Source organism: Saccopteryx leptura, chromosome 3, assembly GCF_036850995.1.
Source record: "Saccopteryx leptura isolate mSacLep1 chromosome 3, mSacLep1_pri_phased_curated, whole genome shotgun sequence".
Taxonomy (NCBI): domain Eukaryota; kingdom Metazoa; phylum Chordata; class Mammalia; order Chiroptera; family Emballonuridae; genus Saccopteryx; species Saccopteryx leptura.
The window spans coordinates 3,089,082-3,113,135 of record NC_089505.1 but is presented as its reverse complement, the minus strand read 5'-3'; the positions used below and the strand labels follow the sequence as shown (position 1 = coordinate 3,113,135).

General features: G+C 42.3%; 1 protein-coding gene across 7 annotated transcripts in view; it reads right to left on the bottom strand.

Annotated features, from left to right (window-relative positions):
• Positions 1 to 24,054, bottom strand: part of QKI (QKI, KH domain containing RNA binding) — a 137,619-nt gene that overhangs the window by 15,823 nt on the left and 97,742 nt on the right. For all 7 annotated transcript variants that reach the window (XR_010750009.1, XM_066372803.1, XM_066372804.1 and 4 more), the window contains exon 4: positions 21,230 to 21,373. Coding sequence is in view for 6 of the 7 variants with exons in the window: in XM_066372803.1 (XP_066228900.1) it covers positions 21,230 to 21,373 (144 nt within the window). In the remaining variant the exon portion in view is untranslated. The remainder of the gene's footprint in view (positions 1 to 21,229; positions 21,374 to 24,054) is intronic.

Below are 24,054 nucleotides of genomic sequence, written 5' to 3'. Positions count from 1 at the left end.
TCAATCAGCTCTGGGGAATTCACATCCAGACACAGGACATCTCTGCCCCTCAGAAGAGGCTGCCTGCTCCCCTTCCCCGCAGCCCAGCCTGGCCCGGCCACCTGCCCAGCCGCCTCTGTCCAGGGTCCGGTCCAGCACTCTCCCACGGGGGGGCTGCGGAGTGCCCGCCCCATGCACGGCCCCTGCACGCCCAGCGGCTTGCCCTCGGCGTGTTTCCGAGGCCCTGCCACGCTGCGCGTGCACCAGCAGCTGCTGTAGTAACAGCAGAGCAGTACGTGTTTACTGGTCCACTCTTCCGCCACGGGCCCGGGGCGGTGTCCAGTTTTTTAATGTTATGAATAAAGCCAGTATGAAAATTTCTATACAGTTTTTTGTGTGTGAACGTAAGTGTTCATTTCTTTTGGATAAATATGAGTGGAATTTTGCTGGGTCATAGTGTAGATGAATATTTCTCTTATATTTTGCATTGAAAACATATAAAGATTATTAAAACACTCTGAATAGCACCTTACTTTTAAAATGTAAAAGTTTAAAAATACAACCAACACTTGCTAACTTCGATATGGACCCACTGCCCTGTACTGCTCTACTGTGAGAACTAGATACTCATCTTCTCCACAAGCATTCACGCTTCATAACAGACCTATGACGTCGGCACTACCCTGGAAACCAGGACAGGTTAGGTAGCTTAACCAAGATGAGAAAAGGTCACATTGCAGAATTGGCCAGAGGACCAGCTCCGAAGTCTCTCCTACACCTTCTCCAATGCCGTGGCGCCTTCACGTGAGAAGGACCTTTGAATTCTAAAAGATCTCACATAAGAAAAATGTTTAACTGGTATTTTAAAATCTATAAAGAACGTATTTTAAAAAACCCACTATAACAATGTAACTTGTAATAATAGAGATCTGAAATAAACGTATGAATATTTCCAAACCATTAAAAATGTGTCAAGTAATAAAACTTGAACCACTGTCTACAAGAAAAACCCCAACTCTCCAGCTTGGCTTTCAAGGCACTGAACAACTCCCACAAGTAGCTAGCTCTATTTACCAATGTTTGTGCCGGGTTAGAATCACCTGTCCGCTGTCCCTTACGACACAGCTGTGCTTCTCAGTTTCCCGTTAGACACGGTCCTGAGCATCCTTCTTCTGACAGCCTAGACCAGTGGTTTTCAACCTTCTTCCACGTGAAAATAGGAGAATGCTTTGGGGACTACTAAGGCAGGAATCACCGCGAGCTAAGCAAATTCAACTAGGATCCTCATACATCAGGGTGGTAAACTCTTATGAACAGCACATTCCTTGCGGACCAGTCCACGGACCGGGGGCTGAAAACCCCTGGCCTACACTAGGCCACTGTCCTCGGCAGGGGCAGCCTTTGCCAACCATCCCCACGCTTCCGTACCACTGTCCTCGGCAGGGGCAGCCTTTGCCAACCATCCCCACGCTTCCGTACCACTGTCCTCGGCAGGGGCAGCCTTTGCCAACCATCCCCACGCTAACGTACCACTGTCCTCGGCAGGGGCAGCCTTTGCCAACCATCCCCACGCTTACGTACCACTTCCCTACATCTACGCTGCTCCTTTTGCGGAGAAGCACCCACAGACAGCCAGCGTTATTTCATCTTTTCTATTCTTTCACATTGTTTTTAGAAAATGTCTGACCTGTATCCATCATTAATCAATTAGGACACTCCTTCACAATACCCTGCACAGGTGAACGTGCTCAACACATTAAGAAACTGATTATGACATTTCTAATCTGAAATGAGTATAAAAGGTTTTTCAAACAAATCAAAAATTACATGACTAATTCACCTGTAAAAACTAAGGCTGAACAAGAAAGTAGTAGAGAAAAGGAAGAGTAGCCAACATTTGATGATCTTCTTAAGTTCTAGACTGACGGGTTCAATGGTCCCGAAGGCTGGGTCCAGGCTCTGCGGAGCATGACCCGTCTGCGCTGGCCGGTTTGCCGGGCGGGGCCGCTGCTCCCAGCCGGGCACAGGCCGTGCGGGGAGCCCCACCACCTACGGTGCGCAATGCGCAGTGTCTTTGGATGGCTTTCGCTTCCCAAATGCTCAACTATGTCCCCTGCTTCTTTTTTCCTTCTTTTTCCTCTTCTTTATTAAATTTTCATTGAGTTTATTGGGGTGACACTAGTAAATAAAATCACACAGGTTTCATGTGCAGGATTCTACACTACATCTTCTGTACACTGTACTGTGTGTTCCTAGCCCAAGCCAAGTCTCCTCCCCAGCACGGGTCCCCTTTTCCCTCTCCGGCCTCCCCCCTTCCCTCTGGCCATCACACTCGGGGTCTAAGGGTGTGTTTGTTTAATCCCTTCACCGTTTCCACCAGCCTCCTAACCTCCTAAACCCCCCGCTCTGACAGCTCTCAGTCTGCTCTATGTATCCACCAGTCGGTTTCTATTTTGTTTGTTTTGTTGGTTAGATCCTGCACAGGAGTGAGACCATGTGGTACTCGTCTTCCTCTGACGGGCTTATTTCACTGAGCCAAACGCTCTTCTGCTCCTGGTAAGAGGAGGAGGGCGATCGGTCACAAGTGCCCTAGAGAGCTACCGCCTGCAGGCCATGGATGCACTGGGCTCTGAAGGAAGGCCAGGCGGAGGGCGTGGCTAGGTTAGACACCACAGTAGGTTAGACACCACGGTACCTGCACTGTGGACTTATGACATCATCAACTATTGAATTACATCCACTACTAATCTATAAAATATTTCAAATAGTTCTACTGTAGGATATGTTCTTTTTCTATGAAGGTAGAAACAGATTCATCTAAAAGTAATAATGACCTCAGAAAAAAAAGTTGTGTCTCAATAAGTATTTATTTCTTCCTATGTAAAAATATAGAATGCCATAATTTGAGATTTTATTCTTTACAGTGAGCATGACAGGATGACAAACTTTTGAAAGGTTTACGTGACCTACAACTCAGGCTATATACTAGTATTAGTAAGGCCCCATCATTATTTTATGGAAAAGGAACCTTTAATTGTATTTTAAATGGATATGATCAGACTATCTGGTTGGGCAATAGAAGGAAAGACATAAAAATACAAATTGCAAGCTGAACAGTCCTTGTTCTACAGACAGAGGAAGAGTAGGCTCCTGAAAACAACGGTGACCTCGACTCTGTCAGTTGTGAGAGGCACATGGGAGTGGTAGGCAGAGAATGTAAGCAGTGTGGGTGCTGGGGGCTCACAGACGCTTGCAGGGTCACAGTGACATGAAATTCTGAAAATAAGAACATATAAAATGCATGTGTATTCAGAACGAGCACTGAGTCTAAAGGAAGGAAAGTAAGTTTATTTTTACAAACACTGATTCCACACCAAAGACCAATCACTTGCCTAAGGATATGAGAAGTTCGATGTGGTCCCTGCCTGCAGGTTTTACGGTCCCGACTGGGGAGAGACAGAGGCTAACACGGCTTCCGTGAAGTGTAACAGGTGCTACGCGCAAGTTTCCACGGTGAACTGAAGACCACACGAGACAGCCCGGCAGGGTCCCAGTCACTGTAAGGTCTGTGCTGACACAGACGAGAGCACACGTGCAAATGTTCAGAAAACTTTAGGGGGTTAGTAGTGGGAACAAACTTACCTGGGAGTGTCTGTGATAACACTGTTAACTCAGCCCAACTGACCCTAAGAGAGTTCTGGTCACCGTTGCTATATCGTGTCCATCTTCTAACAGGGACTCTTTAGAGTCCCTTGTTTTTCATAGAAGATGTGCACAAGACTTCTGAGTCATCGAGCACGAGCCAGCCCCTCCAGGGAGAGCAGAGCCCACGCCGCCCGGCTCTCGGGCAGCCCCAACTCACTGCTGCTCGTTTCACTCACACTCCAACTACTTCTGGATGTGTCATCATGGCAACAACCGAGGCTGTTGATTTTGGTTGATTCCTACCTTAGTATTTTTTTATTTGTTTCCTAAGATATCTAAAGGCCTCACTTCACTGTCATCAGCTGACTAACAATCCAAACCTCAAAGTAAGGCCCCGGGCGAAGAAGGGGTCACCTCCTCAGATGTCCTCTGGCAGCACTGATGCCTGTGGTGTGTGACACCGCACTGCAGGCAGATCAGGGACATCTTTTGCATGTAATTTCTGTTCTGGATTGAGACTCATCTGATTTCCTTGGTCAGAAAAAAAAGGGCTAATTAAATATTTTGTTATTTAAAGAGCTCTATTTCCTGGGATTTGAATACAAGCCCTTATTTCAAAGGCCCCTCGTTCGTAGAGAATATAAGCTTCCTGATCCCACTTCACCTGCTAATAAGTCCCCGGGGCAGATAAAACAGGCGCTGGCTCCCAGAAGGACAGGGACTGCCCCTCAAGGTGCCACCGAAGCTCGCGTCCCACCATGAAGCTCAGCTCTCCCAGGACAGTGGAGGCCAGGCTTATCTGGACACTGCTGAACAGTCAGACGGAGTCAACACTTCTGGAACGGACACCATTTCACTTCCGAGGTGAACTGCCAGCATGCCCCGTTTCCTCGGCGGGAAACTGCACAGCCAGCTGAGACCTCGCTTGAAAGTAGGTATGAAGCACGTGGGGAAGGCGAGTGGGGGGCGGGAGCAGCCCAGAGCGAGCCCTGAGGAACGTGTCCCCCAGAGCAGGCCCACGGCCGGGGCGGCTGCCCGGGGAACTTGCCCTGAAGGGCGAGGAGCACAGCTGAGGGGTGAGGAGCTCCCCTCCTCAGGAACTGTGCAACCTGCTTTTACCGCCAACTCCTCTCTCGTTCTCGTTAAGCAAACTGATCCTGCACGGTCATTTTGACTTTTGGCTTCTCCTCTATTCTTTGGAGCTACTATGTTTATTTAGTCCATTTTTTGAGCTGTTTTATGGACATTAGAAATGGCACCAGACCTAGCAAGTGCACTAATCATAAGCCATAAACTTTGTCAACAGAAACAGAAACTGGGAAGTGGTGAAAAATGACAGATGCGAGAAAGCATGTGAAGAACTCAAGGACTCTGATGGGAAACTCAGACAGGGGTAGGCTGAGTCGCAGACAAGAACTGCAGGGCGTGCGCACAGGAACTGTACCTGAGTCACAGGAGCACTGTGAAGGGGACAGGCACGTCTCCAGGCTGCCCGGGATCTCCCATGACACCGAGGAGTTCATCAAGGAAGGCCGTCACCTGCTCAAAACACTTCTCTCCATGTGTGCAGAACTAACCCACTCTGGAGACGTGCGGGGGAGAAACACTGGCAGAACCTGAGCTGCAAGAACAGGACACCACTGCTCTTCCGTAGGATGTGTCCAGAAACCAAAGCTACGGAACGCCCGTAAACAATCCGGACTCACAAAACCATGGAACCTATGGCTCGAGAGCCAGATGTGGCTCTTTTGATGGCTGCATCTGGCTCGCAGACAAATCTTTAATAAAAAAAAATAATAACAAAAATATAAAACATTCTCATGTATTACAATCCATTCATTTCCTACCTCTCCTGTTCATGGTTGCGGGTGGCTGGAGCCAATCACAGCTGTCCTCCGGGACAACACCAAATTTTTATTGGATAATGCATAATGTACACGGGTCATTGTATGGCTCTCACGGAATTACATTTTAAAATATGTGGCGTTCGTGGCTCTCTCAGACAAAAAGGTTCCTGACCCCTGGGCTAAGGTATTGTCTTTCCAAATCTAGGTGCTTCTATGTTACTTTAACATTGCATTTTCAAATTTATCCATAACCTACTACTCTAGAGAAATGTAATATTTGTCTCCCCATCTATATAGATTTTATTATGAATGGGATTTTTACTTTAATAGTTGTATAATTTTATTTTACTTTTAAAAATATTTTATTTATTGATTTTACAGAGAATAGAGAGAGAGACAGAAAGGAAGGGAATGTGGGAAGCATCTTTTATGTACCTTGACCAGGCAAGCCCTGGGCCTTGAACCGGTGACCTCAGCATTCCAGGTTGATGCCTTATCCACTGCGCTACCACAGGTCAGGCTGTTATATAATTTTAAACTTAATATTTTTATAAAATATTCTATTAAAATTTTCACATACTTCTTGCAATTTTAAAAATAAAGCTATTGAACAAATTAATAGTAAGAAGTCTCCGAGAACATTCTGGAAGGGCTGGAACTACGTCTGGGCTGATGAGGGACAGGGCAGGGAAGGCTGCAGGGCTTCAGTGTGCTAGAAATACACCCCAAGGCGAGACGCCAAGGACGAGGAAGAGCTGAGGAAGGAGATGAGGCATGGTGGTGCTGAGCAAGGACACAGATACCTCACACCCGCTCCAGCACGGGGGCGGGGGTGTCAGGAAGGAAGAGGCTGGTAGGCTGAGACTGGTGTGCAAGCCATGCTCAAGGGGGTGCACCTTGGGGAACGAGTCCCTCGTGTCCTGACCTGAGGACAAGCGGGGTTAGGGCCTCATTTCATAAGCGCGGCTTCAGCTCCAGTATGGAGACCGCAGCAGCCCGCTATCAAGGGTGCACCCCCCTTGAGCATGGCTTGCAAACCAGTATGGATCCAGTATGGATCACCCCCAGTGGACCTATGAAACCAGTGGACACGACCGACACCTGGTTGTGTACTAATGCATATTATATTTTTCCTTATATATACCTACGATAAAGTTTAACTTATAAATGAGCAGAGTAGAAGAGCAACAGTGGTGTCTAGGACAATGACAACGCTGGTGATGAAGTCACATGACGTGCTCTCTCGCCCGCACCTCACTGTACGCTGTCCTTCCACCTGCAGGAAGCTGTGTGTGTGGCTCCCCCGGCACACGTGAACTGCGGGCATCTCTGCTCCTGCACTCAGGCCCACTATGGAGCAATGTAGGGGTTCTATGAAGACAAGCACTGCAGTGAGTTGACCGTCAACATGACCGAGATGGTTACTAAGTGACTAATGGGGGAGGAGTGTCCACAGCAGGGACCACGCTGGAGCAAGGGATGATTCACGTATACGGCGGGAAGGAGGAGGAGGCACGAGAATATCATGCTACTCAGAACAGTATGCAATTGAAAATCTATGAAGTGTTTATTTCTGGAATTTTCCATGTAAGATGTTCAGACCACAGTTGGCTGAAACCATGGATAAATGGGGACTACTGTATTTGAGAGGTAAGATCACAGAGATTCAGAGGCAACACATGATATCCCAAACAGGTGATTCCCATGAAGAGGAGTTAAGGGTTTCTGTCTTCAGAAACACGACTGCTACAAACTGCTTTTCTGACTGAGGATTACTTCTTTTGAATAAATACCAACAAGAACAAATGCTTTTATTTAATCTACTTTATCCCAGAAGATGCACACACTGTGAAATCGTGCCCCAAGAAGGCTTTTCCGATGTATGTGGTCACACAGATGTATGGGGAGTGATTTTATGGCCCCTTCAATAACTCGGTTTGTGAAAATCTAATCTGAATAAAATAATTGCTGACCAAATGAGAACATGCCCCTGGATGAATGAAGGCACAAAATGGACTTTTCCCAGACATTTCAAAAGCTGTGATTCCCCACTTTGTCTTTTCTATGAAAACGGTCAATGGAGATTGTATTAAAACATGCCAGTTCACTACAGTGGCTATGTGCATGATAGAACTGGTCACTCGGGGACAGGGGGCACTCACCTGACAAGCTAGCCGAGTAACCCCAAAGAAAAGAGTACAAAGACTAAGCTGCTTATATTTAGACTCAGTTTTAAGCACCACTGTTTTCATATATTTTATGTATGCATAGTATGTGTAGGTAGATCTATGTACAATATGTACACATACACACGTGTGTGTAGATCTATGTACAATGTGGACGCACACATAGTATGTGTAGGTAGATCTATGTACAATATGTACGCACACAAAGTATGTGTATGTAGATCTATGTACAATATGTACGCACACGTAGTATGTGTATGTAGATCTATGTACAATATGTATGCACATGTACCATGTGTAGGTAGATCTATGTACAATATGTATGCACACAAAGTATGTGTATGTAGATCTATGTACAATATGTATGCACACATACTATGTGTATGTAGATCTATGTACAATATGTACGCACACATAGTATGTGTATGTAGATCTATGTACAATATGTATGCACATGTACCATGTGTATGTAGATCTATGTACAATATGTATGCATAATATGTGTATGTAGATCTATGTACAATATGTACGCACACGTAGTATGTGTATGTAGATCTATGTACAATATGTATGCACACGTAGTATGTGTAGGTAGATCTATGTACAATGTGGACGCACACATAGTATGTGTAGGTAGATCTATGTACAATATGTACGCACACGTAGTATGTGTATGTAGATCTATGTACAATATGTATGCACATGTACCATGTGTAGGTAGATCTATGTACAATATGTACGCACACAAAGTATGTGTAGGTAGATCTATGTACAATATGTATGCACATGTACCATGTGTATGTAGATCTATGTACAATATGTACGCACACATACTATGTGTATGTAGATCTATGTACAATATGTACGCACACATAGTATGTGTATGTAGATCTATGTACAATATGTACGCACACGTAGTATGTGTAGGTAGATCTATGTACAATATGTACGCACACATAGTATGTGTATGTAGATCTATGTACAATATGTACACACACATAGTATGTGTAGGTAGATCTATGTACAATATGTATACAAACGTGTATGTAGATCTATGTACAATATGTATGCACACGTAGTTTGTGTATGTAGATCTATGTACAATATGCATGCACATGTAGTATGTGTATGTAGATCTATGTACAATATGTAAGCACACACATGTGTATGTAGATCTATGTACATGTACGCACACATAGTATGTGTATGTAGATCTATGTTCAATATGTACGCACACGTAGTATATGTATGTAGATCTATGTACAATATGTATACAAACGTGTAGGTAGATCTATGTACAATATGTATGCACAGGTAGTATGTGTATGTAGATCTATGTACAATGTGTACGCACACATACTATGTGTATGTAGATCTATGTACAATATGTACACACATAGTATGTGTATGTAGATCTATGTACAATATGCATGCACATACTATGTGTATGTAGATCTATGTACAATATCTACACACACATAGTATGTGTATGTAGATAATGTATAATATGTATGCATACATATGTGTATGTAGATAGATGTACAATCTGTATGTACACAGGTTTTAAAAGTTACCTGTACTTTTAGGTTCTTTTCTTTCTATCACAGAAAATAATCAGACATATAAAAATATCAGTATGCTCTTAAATGTTATATTTCTAGTGACAGATATTTATATTTATTCTCAAAATAACTTCTAATTTATAAAAACCAGTAGCTAAAATGAAGTTCATGTAATAGAAATATGCTTTAGAAAGAAACTGCTGTGTTGCATTTCTTTAATTTAGAAACACAGATTACACTAAATGGCTGGAAGACACTTTCACTGGCTTGTACCACCATCAGGATCAAATCTAAGCATTGTCGCCTTGGTTGGTGTTTGAACGGCAGCAGAATTACTTTCCCACGCAGCTGGCTGGTGTGTTAGTTTTGTGCAACTATTACGAGTGGTGGCACAATTCTTACACTGGCATCAATATACAATCACTGGTATCTTCCACAGGTGCATCTTCCTGATCACAATGGGGCTGGGGAGCAATAGAGAACACACGTACTGGCCGGCCGGCATAGGGTAGAAATCCTCCCGCTGCTCCACAGACGGCTGCCGACAGCGGAGACCACAGCGCTGGTGCCGGGGTCTGAAGTCACTCCACTCTGGATCTGACACTGGGTTTATAGATCTAGATTTAGAGCTTTTCCAAAAATCTCTGATTACTGAGGTTCCCACAGGAAAAAGTAAATTGATTCTTGAATTCTCCTAATATCTCATGAAAATGCCTTTTATGGCCAAAGTGCTGACTATCAGTAGGAGCACATGTCTCTGCTTGGTGGAAAACAAATCTGACACAACTCCACTATTAGGTTCCTGGTAAAGACAACATAATAATGACGTGCTCAATGAACTGATGTAGATGCTCTGAACACCACAGTACTGTGTTAGGTGGTTTAAAAGGAGGGCTTTTCCTTGAAGTTTATGAATAACAAAGAGAAGGCTACTTCTACTGCATATTAATATGCACCTATTCACAAAACCTGACAAATACCTGTAATGTTTCTAGGGAGTCTCTATTTGCTGATCTCTCACAAGTCGCAAACTGTTCAAAGCACAAAGACAAACTTTTTCCTGTGGTTTTCCGAGCCTTAGTTTCCACTGGAAACCTACTAAGAACTCCCTCCACACCTACTCCGGAGGTCACTCCAACACTCCAAATAAGGCGTGTTCTGGAAACGGCACCTTATTAAGACGGGGAGGGTAAAAGTGGGCAGGGAAACGACAGGACACGGAACTGCAAAGGGAACCGGGACCCACCCCTCCGGAAGAGACTGGCCACCAGCGCCATGTCAGCCAGGCAGCACCGTGACCACGCAGCGTCAGAGCCAGGGAGCACCTGAGCCAGGTAGGTGGTGATAATCCCAGCGTCCAACAAGCTCTGGCTACACTGGGAGGGAGTCCACCGCCGGACCCAGTTCCCAGGAGGACAGGCAGGACAGAGGGAGTACGGGGCTAGCAGCCAGGAGGAGGGGAACAGGGACAAGCCAGGAGGAAGAAGGAAAAGGGGGCAGATGGCTGCGTGGGGCCAGACATGCACGTGAGCGCATCTCTGAGATGGTTACATCAGAGACGGCACCGGCCGTTCGAGGGGAGATGCTCAAGGAGCTGGTGACCCGGGCGGCACCATCAGAACCGTCCTGAAGAACGAGCCCACAGCCGGGACCCCTGCGCTGAGGCTGGGGGAGCGTGACCATGAACACCCCAGAGAGAAGACCATTCTAGAAGGCACCCAACTTTAGTGAGAGCAGGCCACTTCTCAAGAACAAGGATCAATAAGTAACCGAAAACTGAGTCATTCTGCCCTAAATGCATTTACATGATTAGCCCGAGATGTGCGCATGCACTCAAGTCTTGGTCTCTGCCTGCTGGTCAGCAGTGTCTCAGCAGAGGCTTGTGAGGTGACTTCCTTGACAGCCATTCAATGTCTCTGAATCTCCACAGTATGTTGCAATTTCACAGAATCTGAATCCAGTAATCAAAGCATTTGATTTAAACAGTGTATTGCCATCATTCACAGGTGAATTCATAAAATAAATATCGCAAAGTAAGCTAATTCATAAATCTGTTGGCTTATTCAAGAGGTATATTCCACAAGGCAATTTAACAAAATAAGTTGATGCCATATCAGTTTAAAGGAAGAACTTTAAAAACAATTCAATTTATATTTTATTTGAAATATATATTGAAGATTAAATGCCTTCCTCCACAAAAGCATTAGAAACTGAGAAAAAAAACCACACAACACATATACTTTGCAATACAGAATTCAGAGTAATTCCCATAAAGGAGGAGTTGATTATTAGTAAGTGTCATGTCTGAAATTAAATTTTTTATATTCAGTTATCTAAAATACAGAGAAAATTAAGCCATATGATGAGCTACCAAATAAGTTTATCTGAAAAGCTTTATATTGAAATGCTTATCTGAATCGTTAATATACTATTAAAATTTCACAACACTATTTGAATAATTTTACTAATATACATCACAGCTCTTGAAATGCTATCAATAAATATTAAATGTAACGGTTAAAATTACAAGCAAATTAAATAAGGAGTCTATGTTTTTCGTAACTTTCTGCCAATTCCATTTCAATGTTTATTAATACGAGTGGATGGATGGGAAATGCTTCACCTGGTCTGAGGAGCATGAGGCCACCGCCCACAGCCTTCCCAAGGGCGTGCGAACAAAGAGGCGGCGAGAACGGTGAACTACAAGACAGTGAGAATCACTCACCTATTTTCCTAACGTTTATTTAAATATTTCTTAAAATTATTTAAGTAATTAATTCTTCAGTGAGTTTAGATTTTAAATTCATTTTAGTGAATCTATGGAGAATATCATACATTTAATAGAAATATATATGTTTTAGGAGCCAAAATCCATTATCCTAGCCAGTAAGAAGCATAGTTACAAAAAAAAAAAAAAGGGCTATATAATAAATTAAGCACCCATATTCTGAGGGATGGATTACAAGCTTGAAATGAAAGGATGTCCTCCTATATGAACTGCAAAAATACTACTTAGAAAATTAACACATTTTATTATTCTATGCCCAGAATCTCTTTTTCCAATTTCACAACACTCAAATTTCAAGTTAAAGTTTATCTAAAATGTCACTCTCAAGAAAATTTTGTATTTAAAGTAGCTACTCCTCAATGAATCCTTGTAAGAAGAAAGAAAAGGATGTATCCATGCCAAGTCTACACTGGTGAGGGCCCCATCAGCTGCCCTAGACGAGACACACTCTATTATGATCACTGAGGAGCTTCACCAGAAGGAGCTCCAAGCTCGGAAAAGGCCCTCTGTTGGTTTCTAACAGCCTGACTCACTGCCAGACAGCATTATGGCTCGACAGAGGCAGAGCGCGCATACAGCTGTCAGCGATTTGAAGAATTCTGGTATGCAGTGACTGAAGTCTTAAAACCTACACCCTGTCACAGTTCTTCCTCTGCCCAATACTTTTAATTATCTGTGAAGATTCCAGCTGAAACCATGCCCTTGTGGCCGCCCTCATGCAGAATAAACAACCAGCCACAATATAAACTGGAGTACAAAAAGATATTTAGAATCAAATTAAATTTCAGTTAGCATGGTCCCTCTCTGCAAGAAAAAATTAATCAGCACATGTCAATTTCTGCATGTTTTTCCTCTCATTGTTTCCTAGAACAGTAAACACGCACATACTCCTATCAGAGTACCTTACAGAATATATAATATGTATGCCATTTTGACTCCAGAGTTATAGAGATCTCTGGTAAGGACTTCAATGATGGTTGCTGTATTCTAAATCTAAATAGATTTTAGAAAATCTTATCTGCCACTGGGTTATTTTATTAATCAGATTACTTTGATATGTAGTTATAATAATTTAAGGAGTAAAGATTAATATAGAAACAATATTATTATATTTTTAAGAATGTTGATTACATTCTCATCTGAATCAACCCTTCTACATACCTGCATCTCCCTGTGACACATTTTTGAAAGATGCATCCATATTTTCAGGCCACAAAAAATGAGCAAGAACCAAGGTATTATTCTCCTTATATCACTATAATTTAGAGGCTTGAAAATGTTAACAGACTTCCCCAAAGACCTTATTTTATTTATTTATTACAAGAGAATATATTATAGTCTCAAAATTTTAAGTACTTCAATTTCACTGAGTGTTTTTTTCTGGAGGGCAGACAGAAATCACTAATGCAAGAAATATTATCATTGCTGATGCCGTGAGGACTGGTGAGGCCGCGAGCACACGGGCCAGGCCCCACCACGGGTGTCAGGGAGCACTTGCGTGTCAGGGAGCACTTGCGCAGTGAAAGGTCGTTGCGCTGAACCCAGCTCTGAGACGAGAGCGGCGTGCCCTCTGACAATACCCGCATGCGACCTGCACAATACAGTGTATGAGCTTAAGTACCTTTGCTTTCCAAAAAAAAAAAAAAAAAAACTATAAATGTCCATCTCATTTTGTGAGACAAATATGATACGTGCAAAGATCTAGATTAAATACAGATGTATTATACGCACTGAGAAAAATTAAAGTTAATACCAACTTAATGTTTACTAAAACCAATCATTTTACTAGCATCATTTGAAGATACAGAAAGGAATTGTTATATGTAGAGTTATCTTCCCTTTCCTCCAGGTTTGAAACAAAATATCTTTCCTTCATTTTACGCTTATGGATCAACCTGCCGCACGGTCCTGCCTCCGGACAGAAAGCCAGGACCGGCTCCTTCAAACCTGTAATTCATGAGTTTATTCAAACCTGCCAAATTGCTTTAAGTAAACGCCTCTCACATTTGAAAATTCTCATGGCAACTCATTTAGTTTGGCAGACTGGCAAACCCAAATTTCAATCCTTTATCCCGCAGCTACACCATCACAATGGCAACTCTGCTCCGACATCCGGAGAGACTGCTAATGACTGTGCTCTGCGTCCCCAGACAGAGCTCCATTCAGATTGAAATGGCTGTGCACAGCGGCAGGCAGCAGCAACCCTTTCTCTACACAAGAGATGGTCTCTCATAACACAGCTCAATCAAGGGACGAGAGTATTACAGCTAGATGTCTTTTAATATATCTTTTAATACCTTGCCTTCTTTCCCAATAAAGTAAAAAGGAGGCCGATAGTACCATAGGTTTTAATGACTGGTTCCTTAGTCAAGAACTAAATGCAGAGCCGCCAGTCCATTCACAGCCCAGGTGAAAACCTGCCACGGTATGTCTACTCAATTTCTGGAGTCATATGTTATTTCTCGTCCTATATCTTACTTCTTTCTCAGGTTATAATCATAACTCAGTTAACTCTGTCAAATGCACATAGCATTAGAAGAGAATGTGTCAGAAACATATGCAAACAAAACAATATTTTGTTATGACTCCCCTTCTCTCTACGACTCTCCTAAATTTTGTTGACATGACACTTAAGAGTTTTTTAAAATAATTAAAATTACTCTTGTTTTGATTAAAATTTTCAAATTTCATGCTATTTCTAAAAATAATTGGCAACAACTTTAAATTTCAAAATCCCAAGCTGGAAATTTGTCAGAATCTATTCAGTCAATTATTTAGTTTAATATTACCGAACTCTACGTATATAAATGCTTTTTCTTAAAGAGATAAGCTACACATTCAAAACTGATTCGTGTTCAAGTTCTCAAACACCTATAAGTAAACTTTAAAAGAAAACAAAACACCAAAGAAAAAAAGACATGATTATACCCACCATAAAATTAAAAGCCTGAAATAAACACTCATGAATTCTCTGGAACTAGTGACATCTTGTTTACTCAATTACGAGACCACGTCAACTTCTGGTGCCTGAAATCACCTCCTTTCTCCAAGACGGGTTAGTGCTACTCACTTAGTCTCTCCAGGTGAGTGCTCTGTCTCAACAGAACCTTTCCACCATGTTTCTACCACCGTGAGGGAGAGGAGACTTTGGCAAGAATCTCGCACCTCTCCTTTCGCAGCTTTCCTGTCAATACAGCCCGGCACAGCAGTCCCCACGCACACTGCTGGTGTTGTCGGGGTCTTTGGAGAAGTGAAGAAAAGGTCACAGAATATATACAGCCGTACGATGTTAGCTAATGAATACTAAAAATAACACACATTATTTTATAACTTGCTAAGATGAGAGTTAACTGAAGGAAGGATCGTATCTAATGCCTGAGATGACAGGTGCATGCTCACAGTGAGAGCGAGGGAGAGCGAGGGAGAGCGCATGCACGCACCGGTGTGGTGAGGAGGGAGCACTTACAAACGATGCTGTTTCAGTGCTAATGGGAACAGATGGTTTCCTGGTTTCCTTGCTGGTTATGCTGATGTAAAAGAAAGCCTTTACTGAGCTCAGGATTAGCACTGAGGGTTACTGCAGGTAGGGAATAAGACTAATTCCTTTCTTCTGCTGCAGTGCCTACTGTGCCCAGGAACGGAGGTGGTCATGGATGTGGCCTGACGCGGCTGAGGGAACCAGTCCCCATGCCCTGTACCAGGAGGAGGAAAGAGGAAGCCCGCCTTGCATTTCCACCTAGTTAAAATAATAACTATTACCTTCCAAGTCAAGTAAGCAATAATAACCCAATCTGACAAATAAAGAAGTGATGGCCCTGACCATTTGTGTCATCCTCTTTTATTTGTCAATTTAATAACCTGAAATGTACAACTCCCTAAGAAGCATATACACTAATCTCTGTCTCTATGAATCTGTGTCCTGAACTTCTAGCTCAAATCCACTGACCTATGTAAAATCTTCTTCCGTAAGCACCCTGCTCACCTTGGTCCCCTATTATGAACCCCTATAACATTTTCTGTGACACCAACTGCCACCTATGTACTGCCTGGGTACTATCTCTCTGAAAATGTACTGCATAACAGAATTGGCATTTTTCAGAAAAATAAACAAAACCTTCAAATTACAAGGGAACAGTTACCATTATATAAAATTTAAGTGAAATCTTTTAATAATGCCAAACAAACCCTGGTCAAGTAAATTGCGTCAGCTATATATACACCTATATATAATATTTGGGAATGCATATGGTGAGTACACCAAATTATTTTGCCATTTCAGTGAGATCAAGAACACACCAGAGTGCGTATTTTTCCAATGAATGAATGGAGATCTTTGGACACCTCTTTCGGTAAATAACAAAACTAGGGGAAAAAGATATGAAAAACAGAAGCTGTGAACAACATTTTCAACCCTCTTAACCTAAAGGACATTTGTACGATACATACAAACTACAGAATACACATGCTTTTAAGTGTACGTGGGGTATTCACCAAAATAGGTCGTATGCTAGACTATACAGTTCTAAGTAGATTCAAAAAGACTAAAATATTATAGAATACATATTCTGAGCAGAAAAGAATTAAATCAGAAACCAGTCACGGTTAGAGAAGTCCCGAATATTTGGAAATATTCAGAAGAACACATGACTCAAAGAAGAGATCAGGAAGGAAAGTAGTAAGTACTCTGAACCAAACGGCAATGGAAACACAACACAGCTCTGTCCGGGGGTGTGGTAAAGCGTTAGTCACTACTCTGCCACCTTTAAGAAGAGTAACAATAATATTAAACCAAAATCGGGTAGAAGGAAAGTATAAAAGAAGAAATCAGGCCCTGGCTGGTTACATCAGTCAGTTAAAGTGTCATCCTAAAACGCCAAGGTTGCGGGTTCGATCCCTGGTCAGGGCACCAATGGGAAGTAGCCAATAAGTGCACAACTAAATGGAAAAACAAATGGATGCTTCTCTCCCTCCCCCCATCCTATCTCTCTAAAACCATTTTTTTTTAAATTAATGAATTAAAAAAGGAATAGAGAAAATCAACAAAAATAAAAGCTGATACTCAAAAAAGATCAATGAAATTAATAAAGCTCTAGAGCTAGAATGATCAAGAGAAAAAAGAGGAAACACAACTATAGATTCTACAGACCTTAAGATAAACAAAGAATATTACAAACAATTCCCTGACAAAAATCTTATCAACTTAAAGTGAATACATTCCTGGAAAAATACAAAAACAAGAAAAATATCAGAAAAGTTCTATGCAAATTGAATTTGTAATTAAAATTCTTCCCACAAAAACACAAAATAAAAGGTGAACCACAGATGAAAATATCTGTCTGGTCAAAGATTCCCAAAATATACAAACAACTGCTATAATTCAGTATAAAAGACAAGACCATATACAAATTTCCAAGAAGCACATGCTCAACATCAGTTGTCTTTATACAAATGGAAATTAACAACACAATTGACAGGATAAACAAACTGTGATCTACCTATTCTGTGGAATACTAATTATATACAAAAAGGAACAGCCCAATGATACATGCAACAGGCATGAATGAACCCCAAAATAGCCATGCTGATTCCAAGAAAATAAGCACAAAATAATTTTCATTTACATGAGATTCAGAAAAGGTAAACTGAGTAAGTAAGGAAGTTAAACTCATACACCCAGAGAGAGTAGAAAGGTGGTGGCCAGTGGCTGGGATATGGCAGAAAGTGGCCAAAGGATACAAACTTTCAATTATGCAATGAATCTCCTATCGGGAACTAATGTGCAGCACGGTGGTAACAGTTAATAACACTGTATTTATTGTATCTTGAAATTTGCTACGAGAGCAGATCTTAGAAAATGGTAACTATGTGAGGTGATAGATGTGTTAACTTGTGATAATCATTTCACAATTTCTATGTATATTTTTTGTCAATCATGTCAATACAACTGAGAAAAATAAAGAGACTGTAAGGGGGAAAAAAGGCAAAACGAACCCCAGTACTTGTCTGGGGGCTGCAGGAAGTAGTTAACTGAAGGCTAAGAGTAACAGACCGTATGGGGTGGTAGAAATGTTGACTGAGACAGTTATCACAAGTGTGTACAGCTTCAAAACGCAAACTGCACTCTTCAAATGAATGGGTTTCATTGTATGTTTAAAAATAAACGAATAAAAACCTCAAGAGGTTTCTTTCTTCATGTTTTCAAAAGGATTCGTTCAGCATAAAAAAAAATGTAGCTCAACTATATTTAAATCAGACCCAAGAGTTTCCATATTATTTCTCAGATTGTGTCTAGAACATTAAATGTGAAAAGTATTCCTAGAAAAAAATTTTGATAGCCAATTAAATTTGGAAATGGTTCCTACCAGAGGTTGACAATACCAACCAGCATATTATAGATGTCCTTGACCAGAGTAGCTATGAAAAGTGTCTCACACAGTACAGTCAGGGAAATGCCAACTGCTCTAAGGATCTTACCTTAATTTTCTGTTTCTACACTCCACTGCCCTAAAACAGTCAGCCCAGAATAAGTATTTGTTCATCTGAATAGAACACTAGAATAGCTACACTCAGATAAGCAACAAGCATCTCAAATGTTCTGGGTCCAAAACAGACTCAAAGTCTGTTCCTACTAACATCCTCTTCCTCAAGGTAACATCATTATACCCTTCCAGTTGTTCAGGCTAAAAACCTGACGTCATTCTTGACTCAATGTTTCTAACATCCCATGGACAATCCACTAGCAAAACCTGTCAACTTCACTGTAAAAATGTTCTTAGAATGAGATCATGCTTCCCCCCTCACTGTTACGGCCACCTTGGCCCACCCATTGTCATCTCTCGTCTGGACTAATACAACAGTCCAGAAACTGGCAAACTTTGTCTGCAATGAGCCAGACAGTAAGTTGCTCTTCTGGGCATATGGTCTGTACTACAGCTACTCAAGTCCTTCATGGAAACGCAAAAGCAGCCACAGACCACGTGGAAATGGAAGAGTACTGCTCTGTTTCAGTAACATTTGTTAGTGAACAATGCAATCTGAATTTCATGTAAGGTGCTATTTTCCTTTCAAATATAAGTTGTCTGAATATTTTTAAAAACTTGTCTTTTTTATCTATTGCTACATTTTTTTAATATTCAAAGATACATTACTTTAAAATCAAAATGGTCTCAAGAGGAAATTTGCACCAATTCTCATTTTGTAAGTGAAAAAACAGACGCAGAGAAGTTACCTTACTTTCTGAAAAACACAGAGATAGTTAATAACACAGTAGATTTCTAGTTGAATGTTCTCAGGTTAATAATCTTTTTAACTAAAGTAGCTTCTAGAATAATTAGAATAACAGAATAGGTCAGTAAGAGTTTTAATTATTAGACACTGGTCTATTTAATATATTAGGTGGAATCATTTGTTTAGTTATATTATATGAACTGAATATTTTCAGTGATATCTAGCAAAAAACACAATGTTAAACAACTTGTTCTGCTCACAGTACTAATGGCCTAGTATAGCAGGGAAACAACCCTTTTCTACACATCATTTGAATACTGCACAATTATTTTTAAAAAGGAGAAAAATTATGTGGTTTAATAGTGTACAATTATAGATTTTAGATTATATTTAACCTGTTGATACTTCTCACAAGAGCTATCAAACAGAATTTACATGGAGTTCTTTTCTTCCAAGGAGTTCGTTTTGTGAAGCCAGTGGAAACGTTTATGTTTGCTAGTGCCCTTGCAAAACAGACACCAGGGGAACGAAGAGCAGAGGGCGTCCCACGGCCACGGCAACGGCAGCAAAGTTCTGCTGGACCGAATACTAACGGTGTTCCTAGCTTTTCCAACACAAGCCAGGGTCCACATTTCCACATATTTTACTAATATAAAAAAATTTCAATAATGTCTTAGAAAACCAGTAATATATTGTTTTATTTCCTACTGAGAAAGCAAGCATTCTGGCAGCAGCTCAACCATTATTCCAAGGTTACTACAGGTTTCTGTAAGGATGAGAAGGCAGAATGGGGGGGCACGGAGCGGGAAGGAGGGGGACTGAGGAGGCAGAGCGGGATGGAGGGGGCAGAGCGGGACAGAGGGGGCAGCAGGAGACGGAGGGGGCAGAGCGGGACAGAGGGGGCAGCAGGAGACGGAGGGGGCAGAGCGGGACGGAGGGGCAGAGCGGGACAGAGGGGCAGCAGGAGACGGAGGGGGCAGAGCGGGACGGAGGGGGCTGAGCGGGACGGAGGGGGCAGAGCGGGACGGAGGGGCAGAGCGGGACGGAGGGGGCAGAGCGGACGGAGGGGGCTGAGCGGGACAGAGGGGGCAGAGCGGGACGGAGGGGGCTGAACGGGACAGAGGGGGCAGAGCGGGACAGAGGGGGCTGAGTGGGACGGAGGGGGCAGAGCGGGACAGAGGGGCAGCAGGAGACGGAGGGGGCAGAGCGGGACAGAGGGGCAGCAGGAGACGGAGGGGGCTGAGTGGGACGGAGGGGCAGCAGGAGACGGAGGAAGGAGGAAGGAGGGAGGGAGGAGGAAAGGGTGTCAGCACAGAGGCTCCCTGAGGGGGCTGAGTGGGACGGAGGGGGCAGAGCGGGACAGAGGGGGCAGCAGGAGACGGAGGGGGCAGAGCGGGACGGAGGAAGGAGGAAGGACGGAGGAAGGAGGAGAGGGTGTCAGCACAGAGGCTCCCTGGACATCAGCAAGGGGAGCTCTGATTCTTATACAAGAGCGTTTTCTCAAGCTACGAGACAACTTCACTGCAGGACATTCATCTTTCTGAGGGAGCCAACGACAGCCAGCCAGTACTGGGGACCGACAGGCAGTTCAAACAACATGCTCCTTCCTGACAGCTCACCCACATGAAGCCCGCCTCTGCGGGCGCATTCCCTGCGTACAGAAACATGTCCCACTAAACAAAGAGCGTTTCCACCTGGGAGCAGTGAGGCAAGGGGAGCAGTACTTCTGAAGAGTGTACCGCCGAGTCTGCCCCCTCACAACTCTTCCCCCCAGAAGATAAACACCCTTTCCCATTTGTGGATTTGAGCAATGTCTGTCTACCATATCACAGTCAAGAAGTCATAAATTATTTTGGTTATTTTATTTAAGTAAAATGTCTAACAACTGAGACCCTGTTTATCACAATACCCTTCTAGTTACACCACACTGGAGAAAGGGTGGGGGTGGGCCCCGCCCCGCCCCACCGGCGCTCACCCCGGGGAAAAGAGACTTACAGCAGGCACCAACAACTTCTTCACCTCCTCCACCGCCCTCTTCAGCTTGATCTCCGCTCGGTTCTGTGCGTCCTCCACGGTGATCAGCACGTGCAGGTCTTCGTTCAGATGCTCCCAATTGGGCTTCCCTCTATTCTGCTCCTCCTAAAAAATTTTCAAAGTACACTATTACAAATTTTTCTTTTCAAAAAGAAAATGTTTTTTGTAATATTAATCGGTTGTCAATTATTTAAGCTAACTTTGCATTGTTTTTCTATGACGACATTATGAACACAGGCGTCATATTACAACAATCTCGACATACGAGGCTCTAAGTTTACGACGCTCACTCCCATAAAAACTTTAAAACATTGAGATGTGAGTGAGTGCTTCGGCTTACGCCATCAGTGTTGTACTTAGGGACTGCGTGGGCAAACTAGTTTGGCCGTGCGCAGAAGAATATGCAGTCCAGTGCATTTACGTCCTTTTCCTTTTTCTGAGGCTTAGTTGTGGTTTTTTTGTTCTAGATGATGATTTTACAACTGTGTTAGGATAGGTTAGTGACTTAGGCTAGGGTGTGTTTCGTCTTACACCAAAATTCGGGTTACATCACTGTCGTAGGAATGGAACTGTGTCCATAACCCAAGGACTCCCTGTATTTTGAATTATTTTTCTGGCAAAAACCTGTGTGTAATTACACCCAGTGGGTCAACTGATAGTTGATTTAACAAATATTTGCTAAGCATGTACTATACATCAAGCATGGAGCCAGATGTTATGGCAACAGTGGTGAGCAAGGCACCCTACCCCCCGCTGTGCTCTCACGTACTGAGAAACTCCCTCAGTGTTACCCGTGGGCTATCGTGAAAAAGCATGCTGTTAGTTCTGTGTTTTACTTATAATAAGTAAATATAAGGTCACCAGATTAAGTTTGTCATTGTCAATGCCACATAGCTAATAACTTGCTAATTCAGGAGCTCAAAGTTATGAAAACTCAAATTCAGTGATCTTTTCATTTTGCTACAAATACTTTTTAGTTAACATGGACTGAATTCAAAATCAGGGAAAGTATTCTACAAACAGACACTGTGTAAAGAAAGTGCCATTTATTTTATTTCAAGTAGAATTTATGAAAACATTCTGTTATAATCACAGTAAGAAACTACATTTCCAGCATTAGCTTACTTTAAGAACAGTGAACTATAAGGTTACTCCTTAGTTACATCGCCCCACAAGATCTAGTTCCACAGAGAACATCTGTATCCATCCCCATGACGTGCTCCGACCCTTCCTGGGAGTGTTCCCAGGCTAGAAATACTGTCAGCTACAAAGAGGCTGAGAAGTATCAAGTTGGCCACATTTCTCTTTCACCTAAGATACAATAATTTCAGAAGTGCTTCTTGTATTAAGTTTATAAATACATTTATAAATAATTTATAACATGTAACTTATAAGTATAATTTTAATAATTAACAAAATAAAACTATAAACTTATTTTAAATATAAAAATGGCATCAATGCACCTAGCTCAGTGCAAGTTACCATATAAGCAATAAATAATACCTCTTCTAGGCCTGTAGTTATTAAATTGTGAGACCCTATTAAAAAGTAAAACGGGTATAAATTAATAAAGCTGGTGCAATAAAACAACTTTCTACCACAACCCCCATGTTTCCAGAGGTCATGCTAGAAAAAAGCATCTATGCAGCTTAGCCATCAAGAACAGAAGTTCTAGCAGTCAGATATGTGCTTCTGCCCAGTAATTTTCCGCTCATACCATCACCATGGCAATGCATCCAGATGCCGTGAGGGGAGTGAGACCGGACAAAGCACGCCCTGCGGCCGGCCGTCTGTGTGCCTCCACAGGGGCCCACGGACCTACCACGGGGTGTTCCAAACTTCCAGTACAAGAGCCAGTCAATGTCCCAGAACAAAGACCAGACAAGTAACTGCCCAACCAGGCAATATTCACACTGTTATTATTAGAGATAGATAGGCCAGCAGTGAAACAGAAAACATACTGAAACCAACAGAGAACTGACGTACATGTTACAATTAATAGAAAAGACACTAAAAGCTAGTGTAGGTCTGAATGACACTAATGTAGAAATAATACTACTATAAGAACAGGAATATATATAATTCAAAATATTTCAGAAAGGCCTAAGAATGAAAACTAAGATGGTAAGTGAACAACCACAGAAACTTTTATACACGGAGAAGGCAAAAGCCAGAGGATTTTAAAAGGGAAGGATTTTTATTTGTGTGACAGGAAGAGAAAACAAAGTTGTAGTATATAATGTCACATTGTGCTTTATTTAAGGAATACATTTATGAGCTGTAAACCACCTTGGTAAATGCATCCTCAATCCAACAATTTAAGTTTCAATTAAAAATATAAAAGTAAAGACAGTTACACTTATACTTTTCTCCCTGCTTCAAAATAGAGTTCTGCTTAGATTTAAAAACCGTTGAAAGAAAGAAACCTTATAGACAAAGATGGTGAAATGAATTCAATGGTGTTTCTTCACTCCCTCCTAAAATACTACAGAGTTTAAAATGTACAAACTCATAAGGAAGAAGAAAATGGGAAACAATTTAGGAATCAGAAAGCAGATGGCTAAATTAGGTAAGACTCAGCTCACCCCAAGTGAGAAGGAACCAATTTATACTGCAGCCCCCCCACCAAGAAAGGCAAGAGAAAATGGCAGCAATGGGGGTGGGGTGGGAGTTATGGCTGAAATTCTCACTGACACCGAATTCTTCACATCCTTGCCCCAAACAGCTGGCTAGCCAGCACTCCCCAATTCCCAGCAAAAGACCAGAAATTCATCCCCAAAGAGTCC